At 41.6% G+C, this 20,285-nt stretch overlaps 2 protein-coding genes across 3 annotated transcripts; both read right to left on the reverse strand.

The window, feature by feature from the left end:
- Window positions 1–216: 216 nt before the first annotated feature.
- On the reverse strand, window positions 217–7,955 carry LOC135338420 (adhesion G-protein coupled receptor G2-like). Its single transcript, XM_064534541.1, has 18 exons — window positions 7,721–7,955; window positions 7,472–7,561; window positions 7,158–7,229; window positions 6,332–6,403; window positions 6,152–6,223; window positions 5,944–6,018; window positions 5,259–5,799; window positions 4,870–5,016; window positions 4,490–4,569; window positions 3,983–4,220; window positions 3,722–3,926; window positions 2,971–3,074; window positions 2,748–2,872; window positions 2,116–2,372; window positions 1,659–1,728; window positions 1,221–1,429; window positions 725–915; window positions 217–573 (listed from the first exon to the last, which is right to left on the reverse strand). Exons 1-18 carry the CDS (start codon window positions 7,855–7,857, stop codon window positions 325–327), a joined length of 2,934 nt encoding a protein of 977 aa, XP_064390611.1. The 5' UTR covers window positions 7,858–7,955; the 3' UTR covers window positions 217–324.
- Window positions 7,956–8,784: 829 nt separating this feature from the next.
- Window positions 8,785–19,772, reverse strand: LOC135338422 (uncharacterized). Of its 2 annotated transcripts, XM_064534543.1 has the most exons (27): window positions 19,613–19,772; window positions 19,362–19,423; window positions 18,992–19,067; window positions 18,419–18,457; window positions 18,232–18,291; window positions 18,057–18,134; window positions 15,950–16,134; window positions 15,518–15,711; window positions 15,158–15,324; window positions 14,846–14,909; window positions 14,774–14,812; window positions 14,430–14,638; window positions 14,142–14,303; window positions 13,686–13,835; window positions 13,499–13,553; window positions 13,346–13,404; window positions 13,000–13,065; window positions 12,420–12,649; window positions 12,083–12,204; window positions 11,773–11,843; window positions 11,359–11,454; window positions 11,087–11,160; window positions 10,745–10,805; window positions 10,399–10,458; window positions 9,947–10,148; window positions 9,573–9,645; window positions 8,785–9,057 (listed from the first exon to the last, which is right to left on the reverse strand). In XM_064534543.1, the coding sequence occupies exons 1-27, from the start codon at window positions 19,634–19,636 to the stop codon at window positions 8,955–8,957; spliced, it is 2,781 nt and encodes a 926-aa protein (XP_064390613.1). In that variant the 5' UTR covers window positions 19,637–19,772; the 3' UTR covers window positions 8,785–8,954. The 2 variants fall into 2 exon arrangements, with proteins under 2 accessions (XP_064390613.1, XP_064390612.1); XM_064534542.1 differs by having other exon boundaries at window positions 14,774–14,909.
- Window positions 19,773–20,285: the final 513 nt, after the last annotated feature.

Here is a 20,285-nt window from a genome sequence, read left to right on the forward strand (position 1 = left end):
AAGCTGGTACTACCAAAGAAAATTAGAGTCAAGGACACTTACAAGAGAGTGGAATGGTGGTAGTTACGTACCAACAATTATCGATCTTTAATGTCTACATCTTTTTATTCTTACTGATTATACTCACCATAGCAGGAACTATTATATTAGCAATTAATTTTGGTGATCGAGGGTCGCCAAAATTAAAAATCACCTAATACTTTCTTCGTTTGCCAATTAAATTTAATTACCCACATTTTTTTCATCAAAAATTATATCAAACGTCAAGAGTCAGTGCAGTATACGCCTATAGGTAAAAGTAGTTGTGCAGTCCAGACACAAATTTCATAGTTGTTGTGAGAGGTTGATGTGATTGTAGAGAGGGTTGTTAGAGAACAGCTGACTCTGGCGCCCACTCACACGACCACCTTCCCCCACAACACCCAGCATCGCCAAGGGAACTGGATTGTTGCCATGGTTATGGCTGAGATAGTCATCGACATAGTTGATGTTGAGTTCGTCTGTGAGTCTGACGGGAGGTCGTCGATTGCGAGTGGCTGTTGGAGAGGAACGACTGTTGAACCCAGAGTCAATCTGCATGGAGGGAGGGAGGGAGATTTGCGTTTGATGTTATAAAGCAAATCGAAGAAAGCTCAAATGAACACAATCACTCAAAACTGGCCACCTTTCCAAAAAGTTTACGATTTTGTTATCTTTTATCACGTACATTACAACATGCATGCACCTGAGATGTGTTAGAGTAGTGGTTAATCTTGCTCCTAATGAGAGGGTCCTCCCTACACCTCATAGCACTGCGTACTCTGGACTGGGCCAGTCCGTAACTTAGGAACAGGTACATTCCACTCAGTAACCCCAGGGCGCCTGTTACCAATAGCAACTGATCTCGGCTAACACCAGAGAACTGAGAAGATGAAGCTGTGTATGTATGTGTTAGTATCCCTGGTTAATGTAATAGCATGTTGTATGATGTACTCCAATTAATTTGAAGTGCAACGTTATAACCATGCGTGTCCAAAACAAAGCATAATTTTATATCCAACAGTGTACGTGCATGTTAGCTATAATCTACGATCATGTATAATTATTATGCAGGGAGTTTGCTATTGAATTATTATACGTCGAGTGTAAATGAGCTCGCATAATTGTTCTCTTTGCGCAAATCATCCAGGCAGTTGTTTGTTAGCAAGTCATTGAAGTGGCACACAACCGCTTTTAGTTACCAGTAAAGAATTGAGCAGTGAGTGTGCCACAGTAGAGGGCACAGTTGACGAGTGATGAGATGATCTCAAGATAGATGGACGCTTGGAGAGTGTAGTCACTGCACGCCAAAAGGACAAGGGTCACTGACGTCGTCACTATGACAATCACCGCCGTTGCTCCAGATATGTACGTGAATGTGTTTGGAAATGAAACCCACTCAAACCAACACCTAAAGAAAGTGTGTGTGTGTTTGTAGGAACTCAATGCGATAATTAATTAACCTCTCCTAATGGCCACCTCTGAATGTGAAATTACATAATTATAAAGGTTCCAAATGAAAAGTCTGCGTAAAACAACCCCTCAAAAATAGTAATAAGTCTGTTTCCCAATTGTAAAAGGGTTCCTCTGTAGATCTACACTGCAGGTCCCATGCCTGATTATAATATTATTGAACTCACAGCTCCGGTGCTTGTGGCCAGTCAGAGTGCCTCAGACCAGAGTATACCCCCACAGGAATAGCTGGCCACACTGGAGGGTGAGGCCGAGGGTTAAGGGTTAGTATCACTACAATGACAGCCTTATTAAAGGTCTGGAAGCTCATACAAAGGACCATTCAGTTCGCCATAAACATTTTACTCTGGAATGCACGTCCATTTTGAACTTTCACTCTGACTTCCATACAGTGGAAGCTGAATGGAAGTGCTTCCAGAGTGGAACTTCTGACTTTCAACGGAGAACTGGATGACTATGAGCTTAGATTTTAATTTTATATATATGCATGGGCGGTGAGGATCTTGCAAAGAACATTCTAATGATTCGTAACTCTGTGCAATGGACGTAGATAAAAAATATTGGCTCAGGCTATAATTCACATGACTAGCTATGAACAACCTATATGAACACGTGCACACTCACTCAGAGCCACTGCAGCGAATGGTGCAATGAGCCATCGCTTCTCATACCAGATCATCTTGTAGACCTTTAGTACTTTCAGCACTGGATAGACTACCATTAGACTCAGAGTGACTAGTGCTGTGTAGTGTGTGAGCCCAGCTAGTGTATAGCAGAGAGCTGGTGGTTGAGGGAGGGTCAGTTGTAGAACTAGAGTGGAGAGGCCTTGAGAGAGAGAGAGGAGACACACACATTGCATCACCGGCAGGGAACGGAGGGTCCTGCATGTGTGTGGTGTGTATAGGGGAGCGTGTGCATGGGTTGGGGGTGGGTATTAGGTGGCAGTGTTGGGTGTGTGAGTCACTGTGTATGCATGGGATGCGCATGTGGGGTTACGGGAGACTGAGATACTACATGCAGTGCGTGACTTACCGACAGGATCAAAAGAGCTATAAACTATAACAAAATGCTCATAGGAGATGCGTTGAGCTTCATCACACTCCATGAAAGTGTCTAGTTCGCTCAAACAGCTCATTTTTGTGTCCACACACACACACACACAAACACACAACTGACACACACACACACTAATCACTCTACCACTACGCACGTACAGGATAATAATTAACGTATCAAAGGGAGCATGCAGTTCTCACCCTGTAGCCAAAATAGTGATTGCCAATGTCAGATAGAGAAGCAGCGGCAGAGACAAGAATAAGTGGAAGATAATTTGAGAAACCATTGTAAACTGGTCATCAGTCGGCATAGCAACAACAGGTACCTGGACAGTCGAGAAACATGAATGGTCTACTAAAACTACACTCAAGAAAATCTAACAGAAACTATCGTTAAAATGCAAAAACAAACAGTAACTCTTACATCCAAGACGGCATAAGTTCCAGCATGCAAGCATCTGCACTGCAACTGGCCAGTACTGGAAGTTACCAGAGCACAGTTCACACTAGACCACACACCACCACCACCTGAAGGAAGGGATCGAGGGAGAATAATAAAATTCTGCTTGGTATACATCAGCAACATAGATTTACCTATAAACAACATCTAACGTGTTACTCAAATGGCATGTCTTAGAGCATAAGAGCATAATCTAAGACAATCATATTATTGTAGCCATAATACCAAACAGCTACTTACTAAAAATGCATCTGAAATTGGACGTTCAAAACTCTATTTTTGGACAAAAAAACACCTCAATTATTAGCTCCAAAAACAATGCATCTGAAATTGGACGTTCAAAACTCTATTTTTGGAGAAAAAAAACGCCTCAATTATTAGCTCCAAAAACAGGTTCATTTTCTAATGCATGTTTTTACGCAACAATAGAACGGCCATTATACCATTATTATAGCGGGTAAATCAGGGGTCAAAATATTTGTGGTTAAGAGTTATAGTTCGTGGGTATAATTATTTTTTCGTGGGATGTGTGTGCACTGTAGGTAAACGATCGCGTGCATGTGCATGGGCTATAGATATTTGTGACAAAATGTTTGTTCTCTCCCTCGCTATATATACGGTATAATTTTATTGTATGCTCATGCTAATTTGTGGCCGGATATTATACAGACAAAAATTAACAGTAGGCTACAATTATAATTATTTACTAACTTACAATTGAGAGGTGTCCATCGTACACAGATGGTAGTGTGTCCCTGAGAGGTGGTCACATGACTATAGGATATCGTCACCACTTCATTGACCGCTGGATTCTCGTTACTCACACTGATGATAGGGGTCAGGATAATTCCCCCCAACTTTCCAGTGGCATTGCTGCAATTTGATTGATTGAAGAGATCGTCACCTTCGTACACTGTAACCTAGGAAGATACAGCAAAACATATTACAAGTTGTCAGTAACGAGCACTTGTAGTACCTGAACACCCCCTTCTCCGCCATCTATTGTCACGGTAACATCAGGTGAATCTGCACCCTCCCCTCCAATCTCAAGCCCTATTGATGTGTTCTGTAACCGTATGAATGCCAACAGGCTACTCTGATTGGACGCTGGGATATAGGCCCCGCCCACTGCAAGGTGTGAGTACGTCAGAAGGAGGTGAGTATGGTTAGTTGAGAGAGCTCTCAACAGAACAGTGTCTATCAGAGAGCGGAGTCTGTGAAACGTGTGTGGGGAAAATCAGTACTGTATAGCGGGTACTTTTCATTGGTTGAGATTCGTATGAACTGCTCATTTAAATTCGTACAGCGTTGAACGTATTGCGGTAGAATACATGCATGTGATGATCTACAATACAAAAATGTCCACCATACGAAAATAACCCGCTATATACGGTATGTTCCATTGAAGGTATAATTATACCTTGTTAATTACAATGACTGTGGTACAATGTTGAAGATAATTTATAGTGCAGTATATACTCACTGTTGAGAGGTTGATGTTGTCAGTTGTTCAGAGCTGGTCAGTAGAACAGTGTTTAATACAGCCAGAGTGTTGTTGAGAGTCTGTATGTGTGTGGGGGGGGCATGCATAGTGGATCAATGGCATTCGCAAAACATTTTACGTTCTGCACATGTACTATATAGCTAGAACATTTTAATATTCACAGCATTCAATGATTTCCAGTACCACCTCCAGCTCTAACAATATTCAAGACCTCCTGCAAAGGACTATGCAGGGAATGTGCAATCTAACAATTCAATAACAAATTGTTGCCTAATTACATAAAATTTAATTGGATGCTGCTATACCGCAAAATTATTTGCTAAAAGTTGACGATCTTTTAGCTAACTAAATGTACTCACCTCCACATTGCCAACGGACACGTCTACGAGTTGCCTAGCAACCTCAGCAAGGGCGCCCAACTCTCGTGATGTCAGTGTAAGGTCAGAGGTCAGACCATCCACCAACTGTTGTGAAATGTGTGCACTTGAATGCACTGTGATAGTTGTCTGTAGGGGGGGAGTAACGGCGGGACATCGGGATAAACTGTTGAAGCATACTATAATGCATGCATATTAACAATTTTATTGTAATAGTCTAGTCAATGTTCTAGAAATGACTGTATTATTACTAGAATATTTTTCTGGTGAAAAATCTTCGCGAATGAGCCAAATCAGCAGAAAATTTGACCCCGTAGCTAGAGTATTAGAATGGCTAACTACGCAGCTCTATTACAGCAAATCTCTCTCACCTGAGTGATGATGGCCAGCACTTGCACTGCAGGTGACCCAGGTCCACACGGCGAATCGTTCACCATTCCCCACACACCACCACTCAAGCACTGCCGGAAACCCGCTGTGATCTCATTGGACGGACAGGGGACTGTTGCCAAGGTAACCTCAAGTATACGTGGCCAATCTAAAAAACCGATAGTAGTTAGAGTGGTCTCGGCAGCACAGTATACTGGTACTGCAGTCACTGGAGTCGATGTGATAGTGATACTGGAGCTGGATGGCCTTTTTTCTTGTGTTGTTGTGATGTAACTTGTGCTCATTGCTATGGAAACTATCGGGGATACATCCAGTCCCATACTTGTAGATGTAGGTGTTACGATATAGCTCGTACTCATTACCATGGTGATGGACGGTGTGGGCACATCAGGGACTAGTTCCTGTACTCTGGTGCCGTTGGTGCACCGGAGAAGATTAAACTCGGCAATGATATTGGACACTTCTAGTAGAATGTCGAGAGTGGTGCCATCGGAGCAATTGATGAAGTTGCTGCTGAGATATCTAAACAGTGTGTGTGTGTGTGTGTGTGTATGTCTGACTGGGCCCATGCTTTGCTACTATACTGAGATAGCATTACAACAGCCACATGACAACATTATACCACGGCAGTCTACACACTACTTATAGAGCTACTGTTTAACATACAATGTTGTGAGTTGCTCCAGTAACGGTTGAAGCTGCTCGTCAGGGAAAGAATTCAGAGCATTATTTGAGAGATGGCTGCAAAGAGGTAGAGAGGTGTCACAATGTAAAACTTGACTATAATTATATACACAAGGGTATAAGCTTAGAATAATTATTTGACTGCATTGTGTGTGCGTGTGCGTACGTGTGGTCTGTTTGGTTAACATACAGTGTTCTCAAAGTGGAGAGTCCCTCAAAAGCGGCTGGGTTCACAAAGGTCAATGCATTATCACTCAGATCACTGAAGAAGCAAGTACAATGTTATTGTAGCTATCATTGAGTCGAAATACTAATACACATGTAGATATTACAATCTCTCTCACACACGCACATGCATGCACACACTCACAGATGTTCTAGTTTATTGGTCGCTGTAAACAGTTGATCAGGCAGGGAGATGAGACCACACCCACTCAGATTACTAGAGAGGAGAACGGAACAGTCTGTATAGTTAGTACTAAAAAGACAGAGTCATACATACAAGACAGTGGGCTGATACAATGCAGGCTTCTGGTACAATTTGGCTTCAGAAAATTAACACTGATTGAAACTACCTGTACACAATGCCATGCAATACTACATGAGTAGATCTATAGGGGAAAGTAGTCCTTGAGGCAAGTACAGATCGACCAATTAGTAAATTAGTATCCTTATAGCGCTAAATTTCGAGGCACTTAGATTCCTTCATTCGTGGGTTGACTGCTTATCGGAAGACACGCCTTGCACGTTAATAGCAGATACTTATAATTTCGTGTAGGATTGCTAATTAACCCACTAAAACAGCGAAAATTAAAATTTCGCGCTATATAATTATTATCAATAAACCTCCAAGGCCAAGGGGATGGTTACATCTAGCTTTCCAGACTTTTTATAATACAAAAGCTTGTGGGTATGACCCAGCAATTCAAGTGCTAAGCTTCTAGCTCTACATATACGTACACCGACTTGTCCAGATCCATGTCCAAACAGTGAGCCCCACCTTTTTTCTTGTTAGCAAGCTTCACCCTATAATTATTTGTTCTGCCCTTTCCAACCAGCTAGTATAAATCAGTGCTCCCGCAAATCAACAAATTCGAAGTTTATGAGGAATGTGCTCTGCATGGGCTTGAGTTTATGATAGTTAAACCCGACCCACCCAGTTGCTATGATACAGACTCCAAGTGGTGTTAACTCACAGCGTTATTAAGTTGATGAGGCCAGTGAAAGATTCATTGTAGACTGTTAGAGTGGGGTTGTCAGACAGGTCCCTATAATTAAATATTAATACAGTAACTACAGCGCACTGCATAACTAACAGTTACCCCTGAAGAAAGGCCAACTGCAATTTAAAGGCCAGGTCCCAATGAGCATTTTTTGTTACAAAACAACCCCTCAAAAATATATAAGGACACCCTCTGTATATACAATGCATGGTCGTTCCCCAAATGCATGCATGTAAAACGGGTTCCACTGTATAATTATAGAAGCGCCAATATAATTACTGTCTCACAGCAAGGTGATGTGTCCCCCATAACTGAAAGACCCAGGCACTACGTCCACAACTGCTGTACTTCCTGACTGCAATAGAGAGCTCCAATTACTATTAAGTACGGGAGGAAGGGGAAAACTATAAAACTCACTGATCACAGTTTTAATTTACGAGCTATGTACAGAACATAACATAGCTCTCTATTAAACTTATGATATCCCAACACAACATTTATCACAAGTCTCTGCATGCATGTTTATGGGAGCTCACATTACTGTGGTCGTGTTCCCACATTGTGATCTGACGTTTGGTATGCACACACAATCCTGGGAGCACTGCACTGCATAGCTCAGGTCCAGACCAGCCACCAATAACACAACCAGCAGAGATAGAGCTATCATAGTCATAATGATAGGCAAATCAAGGAGCTGTATGTTAGTTTAGCATATACGCCTAGCTACTGTGAAGCTTGTCTCTACTGTGCACAAAAAAAATGGGGGAGGGGCTCGCTTGCACAATCATGCTTGTTAAATCGAGGGCGACTTGTAATGGAAAATGAGATAATTGATAAATTATTAATGATCTTTACCCAGCGATTGTGACGACTGATGCATGATGGACCACCATGTGCACAGCAATAATTATAGGGTTGGCTGAGACATGTACATACACCAGAGCAGTTGGTGTTGCATGCATGGTTATTAATAAAATGATTATTTGTATGGTTGATTAACATTACTTCAAGCATTTTAACTGTTAACTGTTAAGCTGGCGTTTCATGACAAAAACGGTACGTAATTTTCAAACAAAGCGCAAAATTATGTAGCCTTTGCATTCAAAGCTGAGAACTATTGTACGTATAAATTGAATTTGGACAACTGAACACAAAATAATCGGCAGTTATTATATAGTTGACTCTGGCATGTTTAGTATAATTTCTACTGCCATTTCATAGTATAATTATTCTTTTTTACAGTGCGTATTATTCTGTTCTCACTTCCTTTCTCATATTCTAACCTCCCCCCCCCCACACATATTCTAACCTCCCCCCCCACGCATACATTCTAACTTCCCCCAAAACACATATTCTAATATAAACCCCCCCACGCATGCATTCTAACTTCCCCTCTACACATATATTCTAACCTCCCCCCACACACATAATTGTATTCTAACCTCCCCCCCAAACACATATTCTAACCTCTCCTCCACACACATATTCTAACCCCCGCCACGTATACATTCTAACCTCCCCCCACGTATACATTCTAACTTCCCCCCCCCCTACACACACAGACTGGGTCAGCTACAGGTGGGGGACAGGGTTCTGGCTATTAGCAATTGAATCTCACTTCCATTCTACAACGTATTTCACTTCTATTCCACAACAAAAAATTAATTATTCATCTCTAAGATGTAAACAAACTTAATAATGTATCACGAACAAACAAACATTTCCACGTACACTTATCACATGAATAACGTTAATTTCAGTTTTATGTGTTTAGTCGACTCCCTCAAAGCCCTCCGTGTTCTCAACGGCTAGTCGCAGCATTTCCTTCAGCTTGTGATAACTCGGGTACGGGGGAAGGTCAAGTCGATTGAAACTGTAAGAGGGAGAACAATAACAGTCATATCAGGCAGGTACAGTGAGGCCTGTCTATTTTGGCAGCCTACCACCCTAAAAGCAGATCACCTCTAGTACATAACTAAGGTTTATACTTCAGACCCAAAGTCTCCATACCATGTGGCCTGTGTTAGCAAGGCCACCTCTTTATTACAGCCACTATTGGTCTATGTGTGGTTCGCTGTATTTATAGGAAAAGTGGAGATGCTATGTATGATGTACGTATAGGTTTCAAAACCACAGACAGAAACAAACTTTGACAAATGGAGCCTTTGAAAGTATGTGCTACAATCATGTAATTTACAATTTCAGTCGATTCTGAAAAACAGTAAGGGGCTGTGGGGTAGCTTTTAATCATTGACAAAGCTAATACGTATTGACTGAGAACGACAGAGAACTTGACCTTCTACTGATTGTATTGTGCTACAGGTGTAGTATACATGTACACGTAGCTTTACTATATTTATCAGACACAGTAGACACTAGCACACTCACCATGTGTGTGCTCTCGGTAGGGAGTCTGGTTGACCGTATCTTTTGATGCAAAACCTGCGAGGTCCTTGGCTACCTGTAATGTGTTACGTATTAAATTTTATATAATTATACATGTACTACATGTAGCTGGTACACTTGTAGTAAGACCAGAGTACATATACATACAGTAGAACCAATTATCCACTCGGCGAATAACTGAATGGATAAACCACGCCTAGTTCTGTACAAGGTCCACCCACATAATTGATAAAGCAGTGCAAATGGGTTAGGGCACATTATTATGGTAAACAAATGTTATTTGTGTGCATACGCCTAACACCTCTTCCCACCCACATCACTCTTCACCCTCCCACACACAGCATCCACCCACACACCTTGGAGTTCAGAGAATCCATTCATGGGCACTTTAGAAGTGCCTGTCACGAACTGCAGTAGCCGGGCTCTCATTTCATTATCGTAATTCTCTACAGCTTTCCAGAACCACACCGCAACGTTGTCGTGCGGTGCGTAGCCATCATAATCTGTGTTCCTGCGCCAGTCATCCATATCAATCACAGCCAGACCACCGAGGAGGTACTAAAGTGGTTGAAACAATCCGAATATTTAAGCGTGAATAACGGCAGCGGTGATATTAATTCATGGAACACACATGTTAAGGCAGTTACACGTACATGCACATGTACATCTAATTTGCTAACTGCAACATGTACATACACATGTAAGCTAGTGCTCTACACAAATCTGAAGTGGACTGTACAAAGAATGCTGGACATTATTATGTGCGTGGCAACATTATTCTAAGGCAGACACTATAAGATAGTCTCACCTCCATCTCCCTCTCATCAAACACCTTGATCAGTCGAAGTGGAATCAGGTCAGAGAAACCCTGTAACGGAGAAATGAAAACAAATAATAAATGTGCATAAACATTTGAAACACAAACTGATGTACCTACAATTGGGTTTTTGTTCAGTACATATACATGTACATGTATGTGTTATTGATAGTCTGTTTCTTGCCCCTTAGCTACATAATTAGTACATTTACTAACTCTTGGCTGTAAATTATACTGTACCCTGATATATTAACTACTGATGGCTCATAAAGCATGAATTTATTCCAAAATACTGTGTGTCATACGTACATGTACATGTACATGTAGTTCTGTGTACCTTTAAGAATGCCTTCATTTGGTCTTGTACTCGGTCACTGAACCGCCACTTCATCATAAGGCTGTACAAGTGAGGGAAGGGGAGGGGGGAAATAAATACTATACAATAATAATAATTATTATAGCTATTAATTTGACCACAAAATCGTTCTTAGTATAATTATGTTGATCATGATAAAACATCATGCATTTGCATACTTGTACAACTTAGGGTATTTTTGACTACATATAGATTTACGTACATGCATGTATACAAAAAGGATGAACTACTATTGTTTGAGGGAGTAAATACACTCACTGCATGCTGTACACGTTATCAAATAAATACGCAAGTCTCACTCACTCAAGGTACGCCTTCTTGTTGGCCTCGGTAACGGGGATGTTCCTGCCATTAGGCTTCAGATCCACCACAGTCAACTAAAGTGTGCATGTGCATAGTTTACATTAGGTGTGTTGAGTTTTAGCTGATAGTGCTTAGGATCACAGTACGGAAATCTTCGCATGGAAAACCAAATAGTTAACTTGTTCATGTGGTTGTAGTACGCGGTTGTAATGAAACCTCGAATTAAAGCAGCGTATAGCTAGCTAGCTCTATGTAAAAATATCATTTTTCACCTCTCCAAAGACGGATGAGTTGACACTGTAGTCGAGACAGAGAGGTTCCGGGTCATTGTCAAGAATGTACTGGAAACTGTGATACATCTCTACGTCCTGCAGGGGGACGAGTATTATTGTCACAATAATTAAATGTACAGGATACAATTGTGAATTGTTAGAGTAACGACCCTTACCAAACTATACTACAGCAGGTAATTTTTAAGTGAATTTCAATAAGCCAAATACATGTACACATGGCGTACACTGTTGGCGTAAAATGTGTGCTTGAATAACTTAAGGTGGGGTCGCCGTATGCACGATTTTTATCCAATTCACGAAATTGAACCCTAGGCAATCGTCATAATAGTCAACGCTCAGCATATGCAATGTACCTGCACTTTTATTACGTAGAAACATAGTCATGTGACTCACCACAGCCTGCATGTCCTCCAATGTGATGGCTTTGCTCAACATCATTTTGTAGAACGGGCGAATAAAGAAAGCTGCATAGGTGGGAAATACATGTACAGTGAAGCCTGTCTATTACCTTTACTAAACTGCACACGTAGAATACAGCAGGTTATGGGACCCAAAGCCTCTGCATGCATGGACCTGTATTAGCAGGCCATCTCTTCATTAAAGGCCCAAGGGTGACTGCTATAAAACAAGTACTACGTACTGATGATACTACTATATACTTCGGTCAAAATGGTGTAATTATATCAAAGACACACACACCCACCATCAATTAGCCTGTTGTGGTAGACAGCCATGCCGCAGATCCTGCCCACAAATCTGAAGTATTCGAGATGACGTTCATTGTACGCACCAGAGTTGGGGCTGATTTGAAGTGTGTAGTCGTCACTGTGTGTGTGTGAGTGTGAGTGTGTGTGTGTGTGTGTGTGTGTGTGTGGGGGGGGGGGGGGTGGGGAGTTTGAAAATACAAAATTTTGGGGGGATTCCACTTTACACTTTGTGCATCCAAAACACAAACGTACTGTACATGTAACCATGCAACCATGCATGCATTAATGCAATAGCCATGCACACATTGAAACCTGCACAAGCAATTGCCTCACCTTGCTGAGTACTCAAATAGCCCGTAGTAGGGATTAAACATTTCATGGGAGAGCAAATGAAACCACTCCCTAGCCACACCCCCATAATCCAGACCCGTCTCTCCCTGGAACTCCACGTACAGTCGTGCCTTGAGTGTCTCAATGTCGCGTACATTCATGATAAAGTTGTAAGAGTCCTCGAACACTTGCGAACGTCGACACGGTATCTTACATTGACGAGGAATTTGGTGCTGTGGGGAGGAGAGTGAGGTTGATATCTGGTGCAACAAAATTATTACGTTCTATATGTACATGTATTAAAAATGATTGCTTGGTACATTTTTGAGTTCAAAATATTCTAGGCAAAGATGTACATGTACAGCGAAATTTGTCACCCTTGAGCCAGACCAACAGTTGGTGTCAGTAAAAAAGAGGTTAGCCTACTTAATTACTCATGTCCAAAGTTTAAACATGTGCTATGGATGTGTTGGAACCTATTAACCTCAGGCTGTACGTACATGTACTGTATGACCTGCTTATAGGATGATAGACAGTACTGTAACAGTACACATAGGTTCTGACACACAACTTATGTACTCACCTTTGGCCCGAGTTTTGATCTGAAGTTGACGTATTTTTGCTTGTAATCGCGAGAGTACTGGATTTTCTGTACAAATTAAGATAAATAATATGATATCAGTAACATGATAATGAAATCCTCAGGGGTGGCACAACGACACAACTACATGTATGTACATGTACATGTGCATGTACATGTACTAATACAAGCGCTGTGCAAAGGCCAAAACCATATTTCCAAAGGTGCATGTACATGTATACTACAAAATGGTTCCACTATATTAAAACGTACATACGCAACACTGCTGCAGCAGACAGATATAATAATTATAGACTTTATATCGTAGTACCCTAAATATAACACTCACATAAGTGGGCTTGTTCTTGGCGAGCAACCGTGGGTCCTCCCACTGAGTGGAGTGAGTGACTGTACCAAACAATAATTATACAGTGAATTATGTGATGACGTACATGTAATCTATCAATTTTAAATTACAAGATGCAAACATTGCAAAACGTACTGTGATCAACGTAGAAGATCCTTCCATCTGGCATCTGCTTCACCTCCCAATTGGACTGCATGTGTGTGTGTGTGTGTGAAGTTAGGGATTAGTGTAGGCATGTATACATGTATAAATAGTATGAGACATTATAAATTCGTACAAGTTAGTCTATAAAGTGCCCTAGACTACATGTACATGTAGTTACCGGCAATGGTCCAAGCTCATCCTCTTTGGCCAGTCTCTGAGAGGTCTCCATTGGGTGTTCCCAGACTGTGCGGTGAGTGTTGTGGTCCACGTAGTACGTCCGTCCATCCTTGGCCTTACGCACCTCCCAGCCAGGGGGGAGGTCCTTGTCCTGAGGGGAAGGAGGTAAACTAATCACACACACCATACTTGTACTTATATTTAATTGTGTACGGTACATGTACATTTTTTGGGGGGGGGAAAGCACACAATGTTGGCTGTAGAGAAAGGATTCATAATCAAAAACACACTAGCATCATGCATGCACACAGAAAGGATCTTGGACAGTAATGTTCCAATAGCCTCGACTAGAGTGATAGTTGATCTTACAAATACACCGCATGTGTGTCTGCTTCAAATAACACACATCTAATTATTATTAGCGTCCTCTAACACCACTCTCCTCCATGCCATGTACCTGCTCAGCTTGTTGGGCCCCGTGTCCTGTTTCTTCAGAGGTGGGTCGTCTCTCCAAGAGGCGTGGCTTCTCCCAAGTGGTGGAGTGAGTGTTGTGATCAATGTAGTAGATACGACCGTCTAGGGACATGCCAGCCACCCAGCCAGCCGCGAGTCCCTCAGACTGTGAGGGAAAATGGGGAAGCTTGGCCATGAAGAAAGGTTCCACTGAACATTATAGTAAATCACGTGTACATGCATGTATAGCACTGAAGCAAAAGAGTCATTACATAAGCTGTTATAGTCTCACCGCTCTCTGTAGAGCTGTTGTTAGCTGAGGTGCTTCAGTTGACCCTAGCAATGAAGCCCCACCCACTGAACCAGTGGTGACCACAGGCGGTGGTACTGAAGCTGTGGCTTCACCCACAATAGCGGCTATAGCGGCTGTAGGAGTACCGACCTCTGCAGTGCTCGTCTCAGTGGCAGTTGGTTCAGCTGGTGGTTGTTCCCCAACCAAAACTAAGTGTGAAAATTAAGGTAGTGAAATGGACACCATTGGTAAAAAAACCTTCTTACTTATTATAGTTTGTACTGTATTGCATGTGCTCTACATGTACGTCATACATGTACGTGTAGCTAATTGCTATTACTTACCCCAATCGTCCTGCTGTGTGGACGGTCCCAGTCCAGTACCTGTGTGCTGTGTGGACGGTCCCAGTCCAGTACCAGCTCCGGCGTCAGGTGGACGTGAGTCTTCCGATACAGTGGACTCTGACCTCTCTATTATCACCTGTAGTGGTACATGCACATGTACGTGTACATACATGTATATATAATAAGTTTTCGACCTTTCAATCAAACCAAAATTACTATAGCCTCAGAACAAAAACCACTTAAATTTCTATTGAAGAAAATGTGATACATGAGTTGGTAATAATTATAACAAAGGTGGGGTTGTCACTATCCACATACATGCAAAAGGATCAGTACATGCTTGAGTTCACTACCCCAGCATTATTCACAAAGCTGTTAACTCACATCGATACTAGTGGACCTCTCTTGGAACCTCCTCCGAGCACCTACTGCATTCTGGAGCTCCTGGGTTAGGGCCGCTGGGATGTTGGATGGTCGTCGTAGCGACACACGGTGCAGGTCACGATTGACAAACATTTGGCGACGGTTAGAGTCAACTCTCATCTCCCAACCTGTATTAAGAATAAAATTACACATAAGACTATGTTCAACAATTATAGCACTGAAGGCAATTGAATTAACAGCATGAGTACACCCATTTAACAATTATCGTAATTCTTCTATGAAATAATATACATATAATTATGTTAATAACAGCTAGTGGAACGTCTTTATGGCCATTAAGAGAGCATGTACTGTACTAACCTTCAGGCAGTACAGTGTCATCTTCATCACTGTCAGCCGTTGACTCTGGAGCAGGTGAGGCTCCTGGAGAAGTGTGTGTGGCTTCAGGGGTGGTGGGTGCGGTCAGTGATAGGGACGAAGCAGTGAGGGATGGTTGTGTGTGTGCACGAGCACGGGGAGGTTCTTCAAACACATAGTACACCTGGAGACCTCCCCTGTATAATAAACAAGAGACTGATCATTATGCATGTACATGTATAATTAGTATTATAATACTGGAGAACACTTTCTGAAACGCATTAATAATTAGTACATGTGCACCAGTCAACAAAGGTACATGTACACGTATGAATATTGTTCACCACTGGTACACACACCTCCACTGCATGTACCTTCCCTCACACACCACACACATATCTCAAAACCCCCTCACCCTTCACCACACCCACTCACCAGGTCTCCTCGTGCTCCCGAGCCTTGTGTAGTCTCTTCTGCAGGAACTCTTGCCTCATCTGCCGTACATGTGGAATGCTCATAGCTCCAGTGAAATGGCTGTCAGAGTACTTATCCTTGAGGGCGAGAGTAAGAAGACGACCGACACTCTTTATGTCATCAATCGTAGTGACAGCCACGTCAGACTGAATGAATGGGAGACCAATAAAATGTATGTACATGTACTCATGGTGCGCGTGTATACTAAAGTGGCTGAGGGCTTCTAAATCACATGGACACCGACAAAACAGTGTCTAACTCATTTAGATACTAGTGCGCAAGCGTAAACCGCTTGACTACAATAAAATTACTTGACAACGGAATACTAGGTGTACTAAGCAGGCATACTAAGTCCCATAGTATACCTGCTCTGAGGCACTTTTCCCATGTACTTCCCATGTAGATCTTATCAACTAGTGTCTAATAGTGTACATAATTGTATACACATGTACATGTACAGCACTGTGAATACATGTACCATCTGTGTAGCAGGTTATTTATGTATGGTGAAATATTTTGTATGCGCAATAGGTTTACGCAACATTGAATTACGAGTGCATACGCTTTCAGAGTCTCCGCCATGAACGATTTTCATGCATGTACATGCACATAATTATACAGATGGGCACAGAGCAAAAAGTACTGCAAGCTAGTGCAGTGACATAATCCATAATAGATCAGTTATTAAATGTATGTACATGCGAGGGCTCAATTTTGAGCTAATACGAAAATTTGCACTAACAAAATAAGAGCACTTTTTGTGTACAAAACAACCCCTCAACAAACAACATAAGCGATCTCTGTATAATGGCCTAAACTTTGTTTCCCAAATGTACCCAGCATAAAGATGCACTTGTAGCACAGGCTGCACGTTATGTGATACCTACAGCTGACGTGATCCTTTACCAGGATCAGGGTCTCAGTAGAAAGCTAGAATTGTGGTTTGTTGCTTCTTTATTATTGTATAACTGAACACTCCTCTGGTTTCTATGGTAGTTTTATTACTCATGTCAACAGCCGAGGGTTAGCACTTCAGTGATCTAGTTTAAACAGTTATGTAAACATAGTACTACATACTGTACATATTGCGTATACATGTACTGTACATGTAGACTGTAGACTATACATGTACATGCATCACCTCAGAACAAACAAACATACCATATGTAGCTTCAAACACACAGCTAGCATTTGGGACTGAAACCCTGACTAGAGTCCCAAATCATTCTCCCAACAGTGGAATGCAATTAAACACCCAAAGTAATCCCCCACAGGAAGTACAAAGTGTTAAGGTACACACACCTCACACACTCCAGGATGTGCATGTAATGTATACACTTTAGCTCACAACAAATATTCATACGACATTCCCAAACTCATGTTTTTGAGAAAATACAACTCCAAGATTTCCCAAAACAGTCTTACTAGAGTGAGAATTGGGGTTGGAAGAATTCTTATTTATCGTATTTACTTGATTAAACGCCCATGGTAAAAGCTGTCTTTGTCAATAAACGCCCCTCTTAAATAATCGCCCATGTATGGGGCGTGGCACTGTGGGTGGAGCTGAATTAACACGTGGAACCAGCTGAAACAAGGGCAGCATAGAATAAATAGATACTATTTATGATGGCAGAGAGGACACAGAGGGAGAAACATCACTCCTACGACTTAAGATTGAAGCTGAGAGCTGTAGCAGCAGCCAAAAAGAGCATAATAACTGCTGATGAGCAAGAGTTTGAAGTAGACAAAACAATAAACGCCCGTTTCGAATAAGCACCCATCTCGTTTAAACGCCCCCTCTACAGATGCTGCTAGGAAATAAAAGCCCGGGCGTTTAATCAAGTAAATACGGTACTTTGTTCAAGCATTTATTTATACACCTTAATTATATTATAATGCGTAAATCTTGTATTAGCTATTACATGTAAGTAAAAGCCTTACAAGCAGGTAGGAATTGTATGTAGGGCCAAAAAATATTTTAATTCCTATCAACAATAATCAGTGTACAAAACATTCATTACAAAGGACAACATCACGAATGTCATATTCATCACTACACTGTACTCACCACACACGGAGACGTTTCTGGGTCAGTGTCACTAAAGTCAACATGGAAAACTGCCCTCCCTAGAAAGTCGTCCGAGATCTGCAAGGGAAAAATCAATCAACAAAGGGGTTACTGAAATTCTATGAATCAAGCCGCATGGACAGTACATGTATAACTGTTTGTACATGTAGCTTACTAAAAGGTTCTCATCAAACAAGTCAAAGATTACTGTGAACTTTCTCTCGAGCACGGCAACCTAAAACAATCAGATAATAGCATGGTTAGTACATACATGTGATGATAATTAATGTACAACTGAACACAGTTTACATGCAGTGAATATCAAGCTAGTACTTTAGCTCTTGCTATCACAAACAACTTACATCAAAATCAAGAACTTCATTCCACTTTGGCCGTAAGGTCTGAGCAATAAAAGAAGAAGTTCGTCCTCACAATAAGAATACAAACCGCTTCAACTTTATATAATATTATTATAGTGCATCGTACAGAATTGTCTGCACAGGCGTACAATACATACATACATACATACATACATGTACATGCATGTATCTGCAATGTAATGTGCATGGAAAAGAATGGCTACAGCCAGCCTAGTCAGCCTTAGTATGTGTATTATGTAGCCTTAGTCATTGCAAGGGGCAAGTCCCACCTATTTCAGTGGCTTAGGACAATGATTAACCATTGTGGGGGCATTGTTGTACACAAAGCTGAGCAGAGAGTACATATACATGCAGCGCAGCCTGTGGTAGACCAACAGTCCAACAGTGGATGATAAAGAGGTGGCCTATTAGACAGGTACAAATATAATTATACTATGCATGGAATACTATGCATGGAGACTTGGGGTCCAACAACCAAAATTTAGTATAATTTTAGAAGGTGACCTGCTTATAGGGTGACCGCATAGACAGGTTTCACTGCATTAATTGTAGTACCTTCTTTATAGCCGAAGTCTTGTGGTGACCGCGAATGTTTATAGCATTGTAGAATGACACCTTGACATATGGATCACTGTGTGTTGTGTGTGTGTGTGGTGGGTGTGGTGGGTTTGAGGTTCATGGGTGTAGGGTACGTGTGGGTGTGGAGAGTGGTGCATGAGGTGTGTGATGGGTATGTGATGTGCATACAACAATTTGCCACTAAGAGTCCTTGTTATCAGCTGGCTCAGACAATGCTTACACGTAATATCCTACCTCGCCCAAACCAAGAGAATATTACGTAAGCTTACAAAGCCTCAAGGACACAATCGTATTATGTAAGTTTATCTTTACAGCACACACGGTATAGTGACATACATGCACTCACCTGAGCCCGAACACATCCCTCTTCTGTAGACCATACGCTTGGTCAATGAGTAAACGAAGCCTCTGAAATAACATGAACTTCAAGTTTAGTACGATGCACTTATACGTATACAGGCATGCTGTAAAAGCTATGCACATTCCATAAATGTAAGGCACTCATGAAGACAAGGCATCTAGATAGCTATAATAATTTTATGCAGATTATTTATAGTAAATAATAATTAGTATAATTATTAGCTTGTTGGCTCTTACCCTGTGGCCTCTTCGCGTAGACATCTCAGCTTATGTTTTTGGTGTACAATAGTGGAGCCAGAAAGCATAAATTAGTATAGTAGAAGGCTATCTACTATTTATACTATAAATTTGAGTGGGTGGGTATGGATCACTACAGCACAGGTGCTGGTACAGATCAGAGTACAGATTAGCAAGTGCAAGCATAGATACTGTACACTCCGTGGATGTGAAACACTTCCGCCCACTACCAAAAGTCCTGAAACACTCATTGCAACGGATGACACGGACGGAGTATCCGGAATTCCGTATAGTATACGGAATCTACTGCATGGATACAATAATAACAGTAACTACGTGTGAGTGATCAGACAACTGAAGCTCCCAGTCCAAGTTCTTCCAGTGCTAACTGATTCTCTGCGCAGGGAGAGCCAAGAGAGATGTTCATGAATGAAAGTGGAGATGCAGAAATCATATTGGAACCTGACAAATCTAGATCTAGCTACATGTACACTGCTGACTTAATTTTTGTGATGACATTGTATATAGCACAGCATGTATACGTATGCACACAGAATAGTATATAGGCAGGCATCCATGCATGGAGATAGACTTAGTAATAGACAACTAAATGGACAACTAAAACTGATTTAAAGTTGAAGGAGGATTCTTCTTCGTCTTATCGCTACTTGTG

This window comes from Halichondria panicea, chromosome 7 (assembly GCF_963675165.1).
Source record: "Halichondria panicea chromosome 7, odHalPani1.1, whole genome shotgun sequence".
Classification (NCBI taxonomy): Eukaryota; Metazoa; Porifera; class Demospongiae; order Suberitida; family Halichondriidae; genus Halichondria; species Halichondria panicea.